Raw genomic sequence first — 20,676 nt, forward strand, 5'->3', positions numbered from 1 at the left:
TCTAGAGGCAGTAATGAAACCTTAGATTGATAAAGTACGCAGTGACAGTCCACACATCTTTCAGCGAGACTCTGCACCTCCATATAAAGCGATAGTGACACAGGATTGAATGGATGAAAATTTCTGTGACCACATAACACCGAACTTATGGCCTCCTAACTCCCTAGATCTCAATCCCCTGGATTGCTAAGTGTGAGGCTTGGTTGGGTGGGAAACCAATAAGCATCCTCCTAACACCATTCCGTCTCTGAATAAAGGATAAAGAATGCAATCCCTCAAAATAACTATGAATCCCAAATTGTAGGAGATATCAGACTGCACGCGAAGTTAACAGAACGTAATGGCTCTCCTACAACCACAAACAAACGTCAAGTTGAATAAATATGAAGCGAAGGGATGCCTGCAGACTCGCGGCAGTGATAACTGGGTTCCCTTTTTTTGGTTCATGCCGAATAGCAGATAAAATTTATCAGCTACACTGGCTGGTTCTGCGTAGAGATAAACAACATTGAGTGCGCCACAAATCCAACACCTGCTGGTTTTCACAAAAAGGGCGATCATTTTTTGTTTGCCAAACGAGTTGACTCCTCTCGAAAGTTGAGTATTCACCGCTGCTTAGTGAGGTTTATTTTTAGTGAAGTTTATTTTTAGTATGAATTAAAAGTCAATTAGTAACATGAAAAAATAAAAATGTGAAAAAAATTAGGTACCATAAAATATTAGATGCATTTTTTTGTCATTTTGGTTATCTGCCACATAGACATTTTTTTTATGATTTGTAATTTTTTTCTTAAAAAAAAAAAAAAACAAAAAATAAATAAAAGATAACAATAAAGCATTAATTGTGAATAATGCGTGCATTTAATCGCGTTTTTTTTTTGCTGTTCAGTTACTACAATAGTTTTTTCAACTTTTTTCCCGGTGCATTCATTTCTATGCATAATTCATTTATAATACAAATTTTACTAATTTTTTGTTTGCATCTTTGGTCTCTTTACTTTGTGTATGTCTATATTTTCTATTTGAATTTGCTTTCAGTACAAGCTAAAATTGTATTTCTATTTTTATAATTTTTTTTTATTTTATTTTTTTTTTGCCCATTTGCTATTATTCACTTTATTTGCTGGCATTTGTTGCAATCTGTTATGTGCAGTTTAATCAAAGTTGCTTTATTTTTTATTTTTTAATCGTTTATAATTTTTTTTTTGTATTTATTTTTGTTTTGCACCCAAGCAAAAACACACACCACGCAGCAGCAATTTTTCTTTTTTTCAACCATTTCGTGGTTTTTTATTTAAATTTTCTCTTGACTATTCGACGAAATTCACATTAAATAATTTATATTTTTATTTGTGGCCCTTTGTGTACTATTAATGGGTATGTTGAGTTTTTTGTTGCCTTTTATTTTTTATTTATTTATTTATTTTTTGTTTTTGCTTTCTATTTACTCATTTAAATTTTATCTTATTTTTGTGTTAATCACTTAAAACATAGCCGCAATATTCTATACAATAACACATTAATAATTATGAGCGTGAATGGCTTAAAATGTGCCACTGTATGTATGTTTGCATATATGTATGTATGTATGTATGTATAGGTAGACAACATTATCTCTATGCCTTTGTTTTTGTTTTATTTCCATTAAACTATTTTTTCGGTGTTTTAAAACGGTATTTACATTTTGCTTTTTTTTTTCGAAATAAAATTCTAGCCTTATTTTACAAGTATTTTTTTTTTTTGTTTTTTTTTTTTTCTTTTTTAACTGTTCGTTATATTTGCGTTTACAAGCGAGAATTTACATTTTTAATAAAATTTTGCTTTGGTGGTTCTCTCTTTTTTACGGTTTTTCTGTTTTTTGTTTAGTTTTTTTTTTTTGTTTGATTTGCTCAAATGCAGCAAATATTCTAATTTTATTTCACTAATTTAAGTGGTGTTCTTTGAATCGTAAAAAGTCGGTGCAAGTGAGTTCGCTGAAATGCGAAAATTCAAATTCCCATTTCTATTTTTTCATAATTCTCAGTTGTCTTGCATTTGTGAATTAATTTTTAGACTTGAATTTATTTACAAGCTTCTACTATCTAATTATTTACTAGAAATTAACATTCATTATTTACAAGTTAATTTGTGTAGCCGCGCGTATGAAGAATCGCGTTGCCATAAGTAATTTTCGCCACTTCATTTGGTGGGCTCAAATTGTCATTTACTTTGCCACGCAAAGGCTGTCTGGCTTTATACAAAACTGCAGTGTGAAAGTTAATCGAGGAAAAACACTAAATTTTTTTTTCGGAAACAAAAATTATATACATTACACCAGTGCTGGACAAAACGGAGTTGATGCTATTCATCAGAAAATATAAACCTCCACCCTTTCGACTTCCCAAATTAAAGAACTATGTTCTCCCGCTCTCATCGGAAGTAAGGTATCTTGGAGTGATACTTGACCCCAAGCTCCACTGGAAGCTGCGCAGCGAAAATCGAGTTAAGAAGGCCAGTATAGCCTCGGCGAAAAATGGGGTCTCAAGCCATGTAACGTACTCTGGATGTTCAACTTAGTGGCTCTGTCAAGTTTGAAATATGGTTGCCTAGTTTGTCAGTAGCTTTTCGAAAGGACTATACCACCACTCAATTAGAGAGAATGCAGCGACCTGCATGTATTGGTATCACTGGGGCGTGTAGAACATGCCGCTCTTTGAGTCATTTAAACTTAATTCTCGTTGATCTTCAAGTTCAATCCATTGCTGCTCAGACCGCTATTAGGTTGAAGGAGATTGACCTCTGGAGGCAACTTCCTGTAGGACATAGTAGCATCTTGAAGCAGATCTCTCCATCCGCAAACTGGGTTTTGACAAGACTGGCAAGACTGGAAAGATTGGAGAGTCGGCACGGACATAGGTACCTCTGTTTTCACTGACGAATCCAAGATGGAATCTGGAGTGGGAGCGGGGGTTTTCTCTAAATCAGCCAGCATTTCGGACTCCTTTAAGCTGCCGGAAACAAACAGCGTTTTTTAGGCAGAGATTTTCGCAATCCTGCAAGCATGCAAAATGCTTCAAGATCTCTGTTGGAAGGGAGAGATTAATATTTTTTCCGATAGTCAAGCTGCGATCAAGGCCCTGTCATCGCGATATTGCAGCTCTCTTCTAGTTAACTCCTATAAGGAGGAACTCAAACGTCTCGAATGTGCAGGAAACATTTCCTTTATCTGGGTTCCTGGGCACAGGAATATAGAGGGAAATGAAATTGCCGATGAGCTTGCCAGGAAAGGGTCGACAGAAACGGTTTCAGTTGTCCCCTTCTCAGACATCGGTGTCCCTTTAGCCGTCGTTAAAGGGATTCTTCGTCATTGAATTTCCAAACTCGAAGCTGTGTTTGCCGGTCACTGGACGATCGGAACATACGTGGAAAAATTATGGTTACTATTTAACCCCTATTGCAGAAGCTGTGGGGATCCTGCAGATAAAGAGACTGTTGAGCCCTTTCTCTGCAAATGTCCGGCTCTGGCGCCTAGGCGCTTGAGATTCCTTAGCGTGCCATTTGGGGATGGCCTGAGGAAATTCTCCAGCCTAGATCCCTTTTATCTATTCGACTACATCAGCAAGCGTGGATGGTTGTAGATGATTTTCTCTTCTCTAAATTTTCTCGCAGGTAGTGGTCCACATTAAATATAGTATCAAAACAGCACGTAGTTGATGTGTACCTGTGGTACTCTTGCCATCTAACTTAACTGCATACCTTCACCAGTGCCGGGAGTTTCTCTACCGGAAGGAAATAGGAAATCGCCTACCAAGAATTAAAAAAAATTTACATTTCTAAAATATAAAGATCCAAATGCTGGAAAAAGATTTTTTTAGTAGCCGTCGCCTCTCGGTAGGCAAGGCCACATTACGTAATATATTGTAGTTGAAACACTGTTCCTCCCACAAGATGTTCTTTGAGTCCTCGATTTGCGGAAAGGCTTTGCGTAGGCGACCAAAATATGTAGTTGACAGACAAAGACGAGCTCCTGATGATCACTAAACGGATCCTCCGTCTTCGCTCGAATCAGGTTTGAGGTCTTTGGCACTGATGTGTTAAGAAGCGGCCATCTTGGCTCCTTGGCACCACAAGATCTACTCAGATTTCTTCCGAGATCGGGTAGATTTAAAGAAAATTAAAAGGGAATCCAAGTGTAGTACAATGGACTTAATTAATGTCTGAGTGCTGCACTTGCTAGTTGTCCCGACAAAAAAAAGAAAAACGTCCAGTCAGAGCGATTAAGAAACCTGTAAGGTTGTTTGTGCCGGCCAGTTCTTTGAAGTTTTTAAAAAGCAGTTTGCCAAGGGTTAACATCCACGCCTCCCATAGGGCAGGGCCTGCACAGGGGAAGTGAAAGATAGTTTCCTTCTGCTGTGACTGATTACAACTACGACAGTAAAAATAAATTGTAAGGAATGCCCATTTTGGCTGTCTGCACTCCAATGGACCAGAAGTTGGTTACTGCCCTTAAAGCTGGTAAGGCTTATTCGCAAGGGGGTAAGGCTTATTCTCAAGGTGGTGAGGCTACTTCTGCTTTGTTCCACCAGTTTAGGCTATCCGCCAGAAAATCTATATAGCCCTTAAAAGATTGGCCCTTAAAAGATTAGATATAGCCCCAATCTGCGCTTAGCAGTCCCTAAGCTCCTTTTGAAGACGCACAGATTTTTCAATTCAAGGTCTTTAAGAATATATACCAGCTCCAACACCCCAATCCATTTCTGAACCATCTTATGGCTTAAAGATACTTACTACTATTGTTTAAGTACCATCCGGCTGCAGAACCTATTTCATTCTTGGACCCATCGTTAAAGAAAATATTCGTCAAATTTCTTTGGAATCAGAGCCAGTAATCGGGATCAGTTCAGCAAGAATCATGAACTACGGATCAGTGATTGTGTATGCAATTTACATAAAGAGCAATGGTCGAGAACCGGAAAGTGTTTTTGTGATGAACCCGAACAGCAAACTGTCGAACCTTCTTCTAAAATTTGGTAGAAAAGGTGCTTGGTTGATGGACACAATCCATGGAGTCAGCATATCATCAGTGCTGGAATTATTGAGCACCCGATGTGTCGGTCTTGCTTAGAGCAGCCGCATAGTACTGCGCATTTTATCTCTCAGTATCCTGCCTTTGCTAGAGCACGGCTACGAGTTTTGGCTTCCGATATCGTGAGAATGAGTAATATTCGTTATCTCAGACTGGAGTATATGATTCAGATTTGATTACGAATCTGGAAAACCCTCACAGGACTAGAGTCTGAGCAATTTTTTTATTTCTATTTTCAGAAATTTAAAACACAAATCGCCCGTTCAGCCAAACTACGTTGGCCAGTATTGAATAACTTTTCACTTTTGCACACTCTTTTCTGAGTTTAAATGACACTTTTGAACCCACGCGCGTCTACAGGTAGACATAAATTTTCACTAAATTTACATACACATACATTGAAACTCTGAATGCTCAGTTTTATACAAGCATTTCTCATCAAATATTTGCCTTTCGCTTTGCTTTTTGCTTTGCTTTGAAAATACATACATACATTTGTTGTTTTTGACTTCACTGCGTCTCACTTTTCCGGCAGCCGTTCACTTTGCTCTGCTTTCTCCGGCTAAGCCTCTCTCTCTTTCTTGTATGTATACGAGTATTCTAATACAAAAATAAATGCGCAGCAAATTATTTGATTACTCGTGTAATTTTTCTGCTTCTTCGTTTTTGCTCGTAAAGTAAAACGTAATTGCGGTTTTAAACTTAATTCCTTCCATAGCCTTTTGCTTATGGCGAATTTTGGTACATTAATTTTTTTTTTTTTTGTATTTTTAATCCATTATAAATTTAATTTTTCTTTCACTTAACTTCCTACATTTAATTTAAAATTTTTTTCTTCATCTTTCTTCTTCATCTCTCTACTACATCCTTTGCTTATCACTGGAATTGAAAATAAATAATCAACAAAAGCATCGAATTACATTTCTTACGTTAAAATCAATTTGCCGCCTCGAACTCGTCCACGCATTCTCGCTCACTTCCTAGCGCGCGCTTACTTCGTTTATCCCACGTTAAGGGCACTTTGTCGCTGCTGCTGTCGATGCTGGAGAAAGCAACTCGCAGCGATGGTTAAGAGCGCACACCATGCAACGGTGCGACTGTGCGTGTGCGGTGGCAATTGCGTGCTGCCGGTGGCGGCAGAGTTGCTGCGCGACTTGGAGCTGGCCACCACTTCGGCGTCTTCCGGCGGTATGTCCATGGTATTGCTGGCGACGATAAATTGAAAGATATCGCTGACCTGCAATCACAAAGTAGACAAACGGGAGAGTGTGAGTAAGAATGCAATAATTAATTGCTGCTGTAAGAAATCAAGTGAACAGAGATTGAGCATAGATGGGCGAGCATACGGGTGACATGAAGAAGGAGCACTGGCGGGGAAATAAAACGAAAAAAAAACAAAAACAGAAGGAGTGGAAGTGGTATGTGAAATGGTAACTGAGATTTGTAGCATTGCGCTGTGAAGGACCCGCTGCGTGCATGCGTGCGTGCGTGCGTGCGTACGTGGGGGGTCAGAGATTGAGATAAAGTGTTTCGGTGAAGTTTACGATGTGCGCAAATAAAATTTATGTCACGACAGCAGCTGTGTGATAAAGCAATTCAAGGCAAATGGTTTGGTAAAGAGTACTGCGTGTACAAGTGAATTCTAAGCGATTTCTGTTCTGCGAAATTTGCAAGAATAATTTGTTTTCCAATTTCTATGGTCGCTTTCAAATCTAATTATTTAACTAGCAATATTTTGATACTTCCAGTCTAGGCATATTTCAATTCGATATGCCTAACTGAAATGAAGCGTAATGCCGCCAAAACTTACACCGAAATATTGGTGAAGTAAACAGATCGAGGTGGCCGCCGTAGCCGAATGGGTTGGTGCGTGATTACCATTCGGAATTCACAGATAGAACGTGGGTTCGAATCTCGGTGAAAGCAAAATTAATAAAAACATTTTTCTAATAGCGGTCGCCCCTCGGCAGGCAATGGCAAACCTCCGAGTGTATTTCTGCCATGAAAAAGCTTCTCATAAAAATATCTGCCGGTCGGAGTCAGCTTGAAACTGTAGGTCTCTCAATTTGTGGAACAGCATCAAGACGCACACCACAAATAGGAGGGGAGCTCGGCCAAACACCCAAAAAGGGTGTACGCGCCAATTATATATATTGTATATATAATATAAACAGGTCGAATCATTTTTTTTTTTTTAACCAAAATTTGGACCATTTTTCGACGGCCAGATTAATTATTTAAGAACTAATCGACTTATATAAAATAAGCCACATCCGTTCGACATTTTTTTATATTTTGCGCTGAAAATCTGACTCCTCGTCTCTTTTGTAAGAAAACTTGTCTCCCTTGAGGTCAGTTTTGTGCCATTGAGAAACGTTTTCAAATATTTTAAAATGGAATCATCGCTGGACTAGAGGTATTTAATATACAGTGAATGCATTGAAACTTTCCATCCAAGCTCTCAGGCCTTCTGGCGCGTCATTAAAGATGTGAAAGAGCGAGGGCGTTGTATTGACGGAACAGAAAACTCTACTTTTTTGCTAATTACCGCCTTGATAATGGGCGTTCATCGGCTTTAATTAGGTCATTTGTTAACTGTAAATGTAGATACAGGTAAAGTTTCAGCAGCAATGGGAGTTCACTGTGTCTAACTACTCGTATTCTAGTATTTTTCTCTTGCCGAGATCAGCTTTCTACGGTAACTGGCCCCAAATTGGATGTTGGAGGATTCAAATTTTTTTCGAAAATATTTGTCGGAAAATTTCAGCTGGGCTTACTGAAAACACAAAACTAGTAATATAGGCATTTACTCGCAACTAACAGAATTTCTTGCCCACCCATGCAGAACGTCATCACAGGGCAACAATTTTAGGGCCATTGTTTAGGGGCGGCATGATTTCAACTCAGAATGAAAGATCTAAACCCATACAGTAAACCCTCTAAATCTTTTCGCATTCTCAGTTCGTTTTTTTTGTTTTTTCCATATTAAATCTTGCAATTTGTTGGCTGAGTGGTTTTTGGAATAAGTGGAAAAAAGGGTTAAAATTCATATCGGACTGAAATATAAAGTTTGGTTATTTGTAGTGAAATGTCATGAAGAACAATTTTGTAGAATATTTTAACCCATTAGCGCTCCTACAAAAGGGTCGTTTAGACACCTTTTTTGGAATGTATAAAAGGAAGGTATTTTCGAGCTTGTTAGAGGGTTGAAATGTACTAGAAAGGACATAAACAGTCGCAAAATAGCTCTTCGATAAGAAGGTCGCATAGAACTATGAAAAATATAATAAACGAATAAAAAAAACAATTAGAGCTAATATATCTAAAAAACTGAAAATTTAAAAAAAATTAAGTATACATAAGAAAAGTTTGAACACAAGTGTGCATGTACATACTTATGTATGTATGTGTAACTAATACTCACCTCATTCCAGCCGTAGCGATTTTTCGCCTGCACTATCGCCTCATAGTAAGCGCCAGGGTGCAGATTCTTTATGGTGTACGACATAATGTGTGTGAGTGGCTCCGATGCGGGACGATGCTCGGGTGTTAGTATGAAGTCGTGCCACCTGCCGGGCTGCTGGAATGTGTCATTCATCTGCAAAGATAGAAAAAATGCGTACACCGTTAAGAGTGCGTAGTGTGAAAGGCTTAATTTAATTTATTGCGAGTATTTCTGAAATAAGGTGAACAATTTATTTATATACCGAAATACGTGGCAGGCCATATAAATCATCGAAATATTTACGCATGAATGTGTAGATGCAAATATTTGTATTATAATTGATGGCCATATTTCACAGTGCAAGAGTGTAGTGATCAATTTACGTTTATTACTTTTAGTTAGAAGCCAAATGAAGTATATTTTTTTATGACATGAAAACAATCAAATCAAATGGTATTTGCAAAGATGCCTACGAGGTCACATAAATAATGGCATATCCATGACAAAAGTGTTTAATTTTATTTTAGCATGAAGTTGTCATTTCTTCGTTGGGTTAAAATGGGTTAAAGTGTTCCTAATATAGAAATAACAACTTCGTTTTTAAATAAGAAAAAAAAAAATTTTAATCATGGAAACTAAAGGAATATTTCAAATGAAATTCATTCCTCTCCATTTAATTTGTGTTATAATTTTCGTCTTACACCTTTAAAAGGTAAAAATAATTTTGGAAATGAATTCTATGTATCAATTGAAGCGTCACAAGTTCGGTATTGGAACTCAAAAACAACATCGAATCCAAAAGTGCCAACGTGTCAATCGTGCAAAACAATTTGCTCCAGTGAGTGATGCATGCAGAGGGGGAAGCTGTTATTCACAATAAAAAAATAAATGAACCGTGAGGAAGTCTAGCTCAGTCGAGAACAAAGGTATTAAGAGGTAAGAATGGATATTTTGATATTCTGTTCCACTGGCGTCGAGTCGCACACCTTGATTGACACAACAAATTTACCGCGAGAACTAGCAAGTGATATAAGGCACATTCTAAATATAAATAAGGGACTCTCTGCAGATGAGTTTACGGCAAAATTACAGAAATAGGTCAGATGTTAGTTTTTTACAAGAAATCTGAACAACAAAGTCAAACGCCGTTTTTCCAACGTGCTCTGTAAACGCAGCTGCGTTTAAAGCAAAAAAAGGATTTGTACTAAAATAACTATTTTAATGGAATTTCCAAATAACTTCGTATTAATTCAAATGAAAGATCTTAAAAAAAAATTTAATTTTCTGTGTAATATTGTCTTACTTTAACTGGTGGAAAGGCGCATCACCCCAGTTGCGATTGACATTATCAAATAAGGTATTCTTACCCGAAGTTTTAGTGTCTGCTGCAGTCAAACCTACTCACCAACGAATTAATTTCTAATGGCTAAAAAAGGCAAATGGCGGTATCCATTAACATTTCTTCTTCTTCTTCTTTCAAAGCAGGATTTGACCAGATTACCCAACATAATTTTTTAGCTGGCGTGTAATAACACTTGCTCGCCATAGGGGAAAAAAGAGTTGTGAAAGTCTTATTCTTCTTCAAAATGTTTTGAAGATGCAATTTTAATTCAGAAAACATTATATGAACATAGCGGTACTAACTTTCAAAATCTAAAATTATAATTAAGTTTCCTGAGCTCCACAAAATCCAAAGAGAAAGAGAGAAATGTTAGATATTTCGAGGAAAGAGGAATGCACGAGAGTAATAAAAGAGTTAATTACAGGGCATTTAAAGACGTTCACAGCGACTTCAGATTTTTAATTTTTGAAAACGGCGTCATACATAAATCATATTTGACATTTGACAAGCAGTGGATTGCGTAAAAGTCAAAATAAAGATTTCCATCACCCAAAATCATTTTTTTCTTTTAACACAATAAATTATTCAGAAATAAAATTGGATGGATAAAAGGTGGTGCAACTTTTATGCTGATGAATATGATTTGACTTGAACCTATCCATGGACTGCTCATTATGGGCCTAATTCAAGTGAAGATGATGAGTGAAGTAAAATTACCATTTGTCAAATTTAGAAACTATAGCAAAATTGACTAGCGCTAATATTTAATTTGGTAATTTCGCAGAGCGCAAAATGAAGAAGAGCCTAAGAAAATATATATGCGATTGAAAAATTCAGCCTTAGAAGTGGGTCTATGTGTAAATAGAGAAAAAACGAAATATATGCAATTCGCAAAGAAACGGAATGATGAAGCCCACATTGAAATCGGTGGTGAATGCATTCAGAGGGTTGACAAATTTAAATACACTGACACTTCCGTTGCAATAAATGTCAGAGTGAGCACCGCAAATAAATAATTTTTAAGCCCATACAATTATTTAAGTGTTGATGGTTATCAAAAGCTCAAAATATGGCAATGTATAAAGCGATATACTAACATACGGCACTTAGGTATGGGTACTTAAGGTGTTATATACTGTTAGAATTAAAAAAAAATCGATTTTATTTTTTTTTATTTTCTTAATGTACATGTATTTAAGAATGTACATAGAAAATTTAATATCGAGAAGGCGTCTTAGAGAATTTTTACCCTACGTAAGGTGCTTTTCAAACTTTAAACGACACGATTTCTCAAAAACGGCTGAACCGATCATCTTGAAATTTTAACACAACCTTCTCAGATATATTTTCTAGGTATAAATGGAAGAAATAAGAATTTGGATGCTTTTTTCTATTGTTTAGGCATTTTTTCGCGAAAATTTTTGTAGAAAATTCGAATTTTTTTTCCTATAGCCGCCATTTTATCAAAAATTAAAATTTTGACTATTTCTTCGATCAGTTATTAGCTTTATCTATGCACCAAAAGGATCTAATAGGTTTTTTGATTTCAGATAATCCAAACCGGAAATATTTGGTCCACCGCCGAACGCTTTTTTTTTAAAGGACGCTTTGGAGATCATCTGCAGGAGCCGTGCACTTCAATATTTTCACTAACTTTACAAGCTATAATTAACTTTAAAGTAGACATTACTTGAATAATGAAAAATGTATTTGTTTAATAAAATCGTTCTTTGTAAAAAATTTTCAAAAAAACGTGATTTTCAGTCTTACAAACCTATATAACCCCTTAAAGCAACAGACATCGTCCAAATACTAAGGTTTGAAAGAAAGATACTGCGAAATATATAATATATGGCCTCTTCTCCCCAGATGATGCAATATAACGGATAAGAAATAATCACGAACTCGATGCATTGATGCAAAATGGAAACGCCATACGCTTCATAAAAAGTCAACGAATCAGATAGCTGTGGCACATTTACAAAATGCCCAAATGAAGAGCTGCCAGTATAGCATTCGATAGGCAATTGGTTGGACGAAGAGGCCGAGGAAGATCAAGCAAACGCTAGATTGATGAGGTCACAGCCGACTTGCGGAAGGCAAGGGAACCGCAAACTGAAAAGGCGTAGCAGGAACTCGATTGGAGTGGATAGCCGTAGTTGTGTAAGCATTGCTCGGCACAAGACTGCATTGCTATTGCTGATGATGAATGTTACAGTGATTAAGTAATTTTTGATTATCATTTGTCTGATGATTTGAGTGATTATTTGATTTTTTCGGAATCAGCTTGTGACGGTTCAATATTTTTTTTTTTAATTTAAGAATTCAACTAAATAATTTAAAAACGAACTTTTAATTTTATTATTATTTGGCCATTGTGCACAGACCTAAGTACATTTTAATGCTTTTAAAAATTTTAAGCCCATTCTGTGTTTTGTTGTTCCAATTTATGTGAATGCACAGCGATAACACCAAGGTAGCCTTTTTCATTCACTGAACTTGTAGTGTCCAGAACCGACAGATGATGGTTTTAGAGAGACCACTTCGATTTACCAGGTATATACCTATGAAATGAGACTTTCACCTTTTAGTCCATAGATATAGCTAGGAGTATTTTTAAACCTTCCCAAATGTCTTGTTTTTTTCGCCTGTCATCTGTCAACAATATTCAGTTCATTGTTTGTTACGTTTCATAGAACAATGCATTTTTGTCGCTCTTAACCGTGTCGAATTTCGTGCCTTCAAACTACGATTTGCGGACATGGTTGATTTTCTGTTATCAATTGAAGAAAAACGCTTCTTAAACTCATCAAATGCTTATAGAAGCTTATGGTGGACATGCTCTAAGTAGAGCACAGTGCTTAAGGTGGTTTGAAAAATTCGGAAGTGGTGATTTTAGCGTGGAGAACGAGTGCCGTGACCGGCCACCGAAAAAGTTTGAGGACGCCGAATGGCAAGCATTGTTGGATGAAGATGATGGTCAAACGCAAGAAATGATGGCAGAGCAGTTGGGAGTAACCCGAAAACCATTTCCAAACATTTAAAAGATATGTACCTGATTTTAAAGGTCGGAAGATGGGTGCCGCATGAACTGACAATGTGACTATGCATCGCCACATCGAACAAGAGCGACCCGAGAATTGGTGGGGACGTACGATTGGAAACCGCTGGTGCATGCGGCTTGCTCACCAGACTTGGCGCCTTCCGATTATCATTTGTTTGCATCGATGGGCCACGCACTTTCCGAGCAGCCAGGGCTTCAATTCTCACGAAGAAGCCAAAAAATGGCGCGATGATTGGCTTGCGGCCAAAGACGGCCAATTTTTTGGCGTGGCATCCACAAATTGCCTGAGAGATGGGGAAAACTGTGTCGCTAGCGATGGCTATTATTTTGAAGACTAAGGTAAGTAATATCTCAGACTACAGTGATCTGTAAAGTGAGTAGTTAAAAGTCTCAAGTATACTCTGCTGAGCAAAAGTAGCTTAACACGAATTTTTCTGCCTGCTGTTAGAAATTCTTTCTCTTGTCGCTTGACCGATAAAATTTCGCCAGTGTTCAACCAATTTCTTCTACACCCACTTTATGAGAACATCGTTAATGCGGCCTATTGTATGTCCACAAAAAGACTTAGGACCAATTGGAGACCGTGGTATTTGGCCCTTTTTGTGCTAGATGATTAGACATTTCATTTCCCTCATATCCCTCATGTCCAGGAACCCAGCCCAATAATACTGCGTTGAAGCTCCCGAACGTGTAAAGAAGGTTCTGGCAGTCACTTACATTCTTTCCATTCAGCTGACAGAAGGGCTTTCAATGCCGCCTGATTTAAAAGTATGTAAATGTGGATTCTTCTCATTGGTTAACTGACCAAACTGTGTGAAAGCGTCTTCAAAGCTCAACAAGACATAAAAACGAAGTATGCAACTTCCCTGTGGCCCTATGTTCCACACAGGAACTCTAAGGGTTTGTGATGATGGAACTCCTCAAGGCTGGAATAATGACGTAATGATTTTGAAAATTGAATGTTAAATGACCAAATTAGATATAATAAAAAAAGCCATTACGACGGTTTTCAGAAAGATACAAAAAATTGTTTTTTTTTTTGGGGGTGCCGAAATATCTCAACATAATCTTTAAATGCAGTGCTGGACTTTCACAATTTTTTTTTTTTTTTGTATGCCTGCCAACCCAGTGAAATGTGTGTCTCTATACAAATACACAACAATTTAAGACTTAATTTTGAAGTGAACATCGGTTGATTTATTTTTATCGCTTGTGACCTTAACAATTTAATGCGTTATTAAAAAATACTAACAATCAGTGGAGTGATGGAGAAATATTTTTAAAAATTTCTTTGATTTCATTCGCTGACGCATAAATGCCGCAGGCGTCTGCCACCGATGGAAACGCACACAATCACGCACATTGCGCTGAATATTGCGCTCGAGCATTAATGAAGTATGTGATTAAAATTGTATTAAAAAAGCGCCTATAAACTTAAATGCAAACAAACACACTCGCACACAGACACACGGGCGCGTACATGAAATGAGATTCTCATTTGAACGAAGTACGTGCCACATACATACAAACTTGCAGGTATGCATACATACATACATGTATACATACTTACACGCATACATACATACATAGATGCATACATACATACATACGTACATACACACATACATACATACATACATACACATATACACAACCCATGCATACACACATAACTAAAGGGTGGTTAAATTTCAAGGGCCGATATTGAATGTAAACCACACCTAAACGTCAAGTTTTTTCTGCATTTTATTTGATATTTTTTAATTTCAGACTAATTCAATTTGAACCGTGGAAATATAGATAATCGAGCAACGCGCTGAAGTTATTCAGGCTTATTATGAAAACGGGCGTTCAAATCAAAATGCATATCGAAGAAAATCATCTTCAGTGATGAGGCACATTTTCACATCAGTGAATTCGTCAGTAAGCGGAATTGCCGCATTTGGGCGAATGATAATCTAAGAGTGATTGCCGAGAAACCAAAGCACTCACAAACAGTGACTGTTTGGTGCGGATTATGGGCCGGCGGCATCATTGGGCCGTATTTTTTCCAAAATGCGGCCGGTCAGGCAGTTACGGTGAATAGTGTTCGCTATCGTGAGATGATAACGAACTTTTTATAGCCTCAATTGGAAGATATGGATGTGGACGATATGTGGTTTCAACAGGATGGTGCCACTTGTCACACAGCTAACGAAATAATGGCTCTTCTGCGCGAAAAATTTGATGGCCGAATAATCTCACGTCGCGGCGATGTCAATTGGCCGCCAAGATCATGTGATTTGACACCGTTGGACTTCTTTCTTTGGGGTTATTTGAAAGAAAAGGTGTACGTCGATAAGCCAGCAACAATTCAAGAGCTAAAGGATGAGATAATTCAGCACATTAACGGCAGAGAACCTCAATTATGCCTCAGAGACATCGAAAATTTGGACCATCGGATGGAGGTGTGCCGGCAAGACCGTGGTGGCCATTTGGCCGATAGTTTATTCCATATGGAATTGAGCTATGCCAATATTATAATAATAAAGAAAAATGACAATAAATTCTTAAAAAAAATTGTATTTTATTTAAAATCAACACCGGCCCTTGAAACTTAGCCACCCTTGAGATAAGGAACTATTTGCATTTGGTGGTCTTTGGAGGTGTGCCGTCGAGACCATGGCGGCCATTTGACCAATATTTTGTTTTGTACGTAATTGAGTTATACCAGTATTATCATAATAAAGAGAAATGACTGTAATTTCTTAAATAAATTGTATTTTATTCAAAATCAACACCGGCCCTTGAAACTTAGCCACCCTTTACATATGCGCAATATGTCAACATTGCAATGGCAAATGAGGTTTTACGCAGTAGGCGAAAATTATACCCGTAAAGCGCATACCTATGCAGATATGTGTGTACGTACCTGTGTATGTGTGAGTAGAAACACCTGCATGCTGTTATATCATTAAAATATAATGCTTACAATTGTAAAAACATGCATAAAATAAGGAAGAAAAAAAAAATAAAAATAAAAAATTATGCAGGATGTTTGGTGGTAGCGCGCGACGCTTTTTGCTGCGCCGAAAAGAAAATTAATAATAAGAAAAAAATGCAAAGAAACAAAATTTAATGAGATTTTCTTTTCACAAACTGTGGCCGCACACTTAAGTGTCGTTTGAGGCAAGCAGATGTGCCTATACATACATACATACACACATACATATGTGCGTGTGTTAATATCTACTTCAGAGCTATTAAACACAGATAAATGCGATGTGTGGTAGTGCTTACGGTTGTGCAACTGATTGATAAGAAAATAAAAATGAATGAAACCCACATCTAGTCAACCTGCGTTGCTTGCGCTGCTTCTGTAAGACTCGTAGCCATCTTTTAATGTTGCACACCGAACTATGAGTTCCCCATCTCTCAAGTTCCCATTTGCAAATATCGCTTCTGCTCATTGAGTTGCTATTGCAAAGCACCAGCGATTTACTAAATTACATTTTACATAAATTGATAATTATCGACAAACAGTTTGCTTCTGTTGATTTCCAAGTACCACAACAGCTACTTGAATAATTCGGCTTCATTAGTTCATGTAAATCGAGTTCAATTTCTTTCAGAATTTAATGAGAATTCGCTAATGATTTTGTCTCATTTTTTTCCATTTGAGTGCAATATTTGCCATAATGAGGTTTGTGAAAACACGTCTTTAATGGCGAGTGAGTGGTAACTTTTTAGCACAGATAATTAATGATACTTAAGACTATTATTTTCCCCCAGAATGGAATGTAAAACATTTAATCAAGCAAACGGATATTAATGACCTCTTCTGAAAATATGTTAATTTGTGAAATTGTAATCGTGGCTTAATTATTTTATTAAGGGTTACTTTGCCCACGTTTGAGCTGCGGTAAGCCGCACTAATGAACAGAAACTCAACACTGTACAACAAAGTGCAGGTTTTTGGAAATAAAAACATTCCGATGACAAAGTATCATTAAGGGGTTAGGGGTAGTCAGAGGACCGAAAAAATTATGATTTTCAATCATTTTTTTTTTACTAGCCCCTTGCTCTATTTTAGAAAAGAAAAAACTCAGCATTAATACATCATATTTCGACTTGACTTCACCAAAATTTCAAAAAAATAAATTAATAATTGTAAAAGTTATCGCTATTTGTGTGGAGCCCATTTCTCCAAAAGTCCCTTGCGGTGATCATCACAAGTCCTTGGAGATTCATTTAAACTCAATCGGGCAAGAGAAAGGAGTTTTATTAATAGATAATCTTGTGCCTGATCGAAGCCTTTTTTTGAAGTGAAACTTCTTAGGAGTCGCTGGACGAGCGAACTAAGAGTAAAATTTCAAGGCCATGCAACGTTTTGCTTATATTCGTTCCGCGAGAAAAATGTTATAACGTAGAGGAAAAGGATAGAGCGAGCTATACCTTATACCAGCAATGAAATGAGACTTTCAGCTATTAGTCCATAGATGTCGCTAGGAGTATTTTTAAACCTTCCCAAATGTCTTGTTTTTTTCGTCTGTCATCTGTCAACAATATTCAGTTCATTGCGTGTTACGTTTCATACAACAATGCATTTTTGTCGCTCTTAAAAATGTCGAATTTCGTGCCTCGAAACTACGATTTGCCGACATCGTTGATTTTCTGTTACCAATTGAAGAAAAACGGTTCTCCAGCTCATCAAAGGAAGTCTTTTTTGCATCGAATCGTTACGGGTAATGAAAAATGGGTGTATTTCTCCAATCCCAAGCGTAAATGATCGTCTGGTCCGCCCGGCCACAAGCCAAAAACAACGGCCATACGAAATCGCTTCGGCCGCAAGGCAATGCTGTGTGTTTTCTGGAATCAGCGTGGTATGATTCGGTACGAGCTATTAAAACCAGGTGAAACAGTTGACGGTGCACGCTACCAACGACAATTGGCCGATTTGAACAGCGCTATACACCGGCCGCCGTAGCCGAATGGGTTGGTGCGTGATTATCATTCGGAATTCACAGAGAGGTCGTTGGTTCCAATCTCAGTGAAAGCAAAATTAATAAAAACATTTTTCTAATAGCGGTCGCCCCTCATCAGGCAATGGCAAAACTACGAGTGTATTTCTGCCATGAAAAAGCTCCTCATAAAAATATCTGCCGTTCGGAGTCGGCTTGAAACTGTAGGTCCCTCCATTTGTGGAACAACATCAAGACGCACACTACAAATAGGAGGAGGAGCTCGGCCAAACACCTAACAGAAGTGTACGCGACAATTATTTATTTTTTTTATTTTATATACCGAAAACGCCCAGAATATGAGATTGGCGTCTCTAAGTAATTTTTCTTGATGACAATGCACCGCCACATCGAACAAGAGCGGCCCGGGAATTGGTGGATTCGGTTTACTCACCAGACTTGGCGCCTTCCGATTATCATTAGACGGTGATTTTAATGTTGAAGACGCTGAATTGGAGGCATAGGAATTATCCGTCAGTCCGTTTCCAAGCGATTGCAAGCTTTGGGAATGGTTCACAAGCAGGGGACTTGGGTTCCTTATGAGTTAAAATCAAGGGATGTTGACGCCTATGAACAACTGCTCCAGCGGCAGAAAAGCGAAAAGGAAGGGCTTTCTTCATCGCATTGTGACGGGTGATAAAAATGGATTCATTACAGCAATCCAAAGAAAAGAAAGTCATGAGGAGTGCCCGGTCATGCTTCTACGTCGTCGCCTCGGTCGAATATTCACGCTGTGAAGGTTATGATATGTGTTTGGTGGGACCAAGTTAGTGTTATTTATTATGTACTGTTAAAACCAAGCGAAACCAGCACTGGGGATCGCCATCGACTTCAGTTGAAGCGATTGAGCCGAGCACTGCGCGAGAAGCGGCCACTAGACGCAGAGTGGCATGAAAAAGTGATTCTACAGCATGAGAACGCTCGGCCTCACGTTGCCAAACCCGTTAAAACCTACCTGGAAACAATGAAATGAAAAATCCTACCCCACCCGCCATATTCTCCAGATATTGCGCCGTCCTATTATCACCTGCTCCGATCAATGGCACATGGTCTAGCTGACCAGCAGTTCCACTCATATCAAAAAAAAGCTTGATCCGCGGATAGCTTCAAAAGATGAAAGGTTTTACCATGACGGTATACGAGATCTAGTAGAAAGATGGGAAAAAGTAGTAGCCAGCGATGGGTAATACTTTCAATGATTCATTGTGGCTATGCCACAGGACAGATGGCCACGGTATTCCTTACGGAAGTTTATGCCCATCTTGAATGTGACGTACTGGCTAATTGAGAAAAAGTGGCGGGGCAACAGTATTGGCATTTGTAGTGACAGTCAAGTTGCACTGAAAGCCCTTGCTAATCCACGCTGCTCTTCGAAGTTAGACAAAACTGAACGTTGTTGCAAAACACAACAAAGTTAGTCTTATTTGGGTGCTTGGACATTGTGGTATTACAGGGAGCGAGTTAGCTGATAAATTGGCAAATGAAGGCTCTGCAAGTATGCCTCTAGGCCCTGAACTCTTTCTAGGTGTCAATTCCGCATAGATTCAACTATGGATTGACGACTTCATGAGGTCTACTCACAGAGGACGTTGATCTGGGTTGAACTCGTGCAGAGTAGCGAAGTGCTTTGTGAAAGAACGAAATAGGAAAATAGCGACCTTTCTCCTAAAAATCAGCAGGAGGGACCTGAGAGTACTGGTGGGTGTAATCACAGGGCACAACGTCTATGGTTAGCATATGGCTACTATGGGGGTCATGGACAGACCGATATGCCTATCCTGATTGAAGATGACGACACTGCAGAGCATTTTCCAGAATCAGACTTAGGATATTGGGTTGCAATACACTGAGTATGGACAAAGTTCATACTCTTCCTCTACCGGATCTCTTAAAATTCATCAATGAATCCAAGAGATTTGTGAAAGAGTGACCTCAAACTAATTTATCCGTTTTTACCATCCAGCTTTTATCTTTCCTATCCTTCTACTGATATCTATCCGGGTGTAGTACAATGGTCTATTGACTGAGTGCTTGGACTTGTCCAACCCCCCACAAATCTAATCTAGTCTAATCTAACCATCTTTTGACGTGATAACGTCTTATAATTCGATTTAGCCGGCTGCACGCACGAAAAAATGTGTCGTTACCTTGCTCATTTGTCGTTACCTTGCTCATTGTCGTTACCTTGAATGAACTGCAAGCGAAAGCGCGGAACGAACAAAGCAAACGAAGGGCAACGTTCGACATCTTGCTCTCTCCTACTTAAGTGAGCGTATATATGTATGTATATGCGCATATGTACATATATACATTGACATATTTGTATTTGTATATGCCTTCTTATGGATTATTATTAATTTTTAATTTGATTTACTTGAAGAATTTAAAATAAAACCAAGTTTGTTAATAATACCTGTTGTCTTAAGGTTATTATTATTAATTTTTTTATTATATTTGAAGGAAAAAATGTATGGTAATATTTACCACATACCTTATAAGATATGTTGTATACTAATATATGTATATAAACATGCAAGTGACATTATGTCTCTACAACAATTCCCTATTATTCTCTCTAACTGTATATAATATAATTTCAATTACTACTTTAGAGTAAGTTCTTAGCTATTAAGTTCTTCCTCACTCACTCTTGTTTCTTGTTTCGAACGTGTTAGAACACCATAGTGAATAAAATTATGAACTTTTCAATTGTAGTATTAATTAGTGAATAAAGTTATAATAATTAAACCTTCAAATTGT

The 20,676-nt window shown here is 37.8% G+C and overlaps 1 protein-coding gene across 1 annotated transcript in view; it reads right to left on the bottom strand.

The window, feature by feature from the left end:
- Window positions 1-5,925: 5,925 nt before the first annotated feature.
- Window positions 5,926-20,676, bottom strand: part of LOC129238564 (limbic system-associated membrane protein-like) — a 124,632-nt gene continuing 109,881 nt past the window's right edge. Inside the window, exons 9-10 of the mRNA XM_054873629.1 lie at window positions 8,490-8,663; window positions 5,926-6,302 (exon numbers count right to left, since the gene is read on the bottom strand). Of these exons, the coding sequence (XP_054729604.1) occupies window positions 6,066-6,302; window positions 8,490-8,663 (411 nt within the window). The 3' untranslated portion in view covers window positions 5,926-6,065. The remainder of the gene's footprint in view (window positions 6,303-8,489; window positions 8,664-20,676) is intronic.

The sequence above is a fragment of the Anastrepha obliqua genome, chromosome 1, assembly GCF_027943255.1.
Source record: "Anastrepha obliqua isolate idAnaObli1 chromosome 1, idAnaObli1_1.0, whole genome shotgun sequence".
In the NCBI taxonomy this organism is placed as follows: Eukaryota; Metazoa; Arthropoda; class Insecta; order Diptera; family Tephritidae; genus Anastrepha; species Anastrepha obliqua.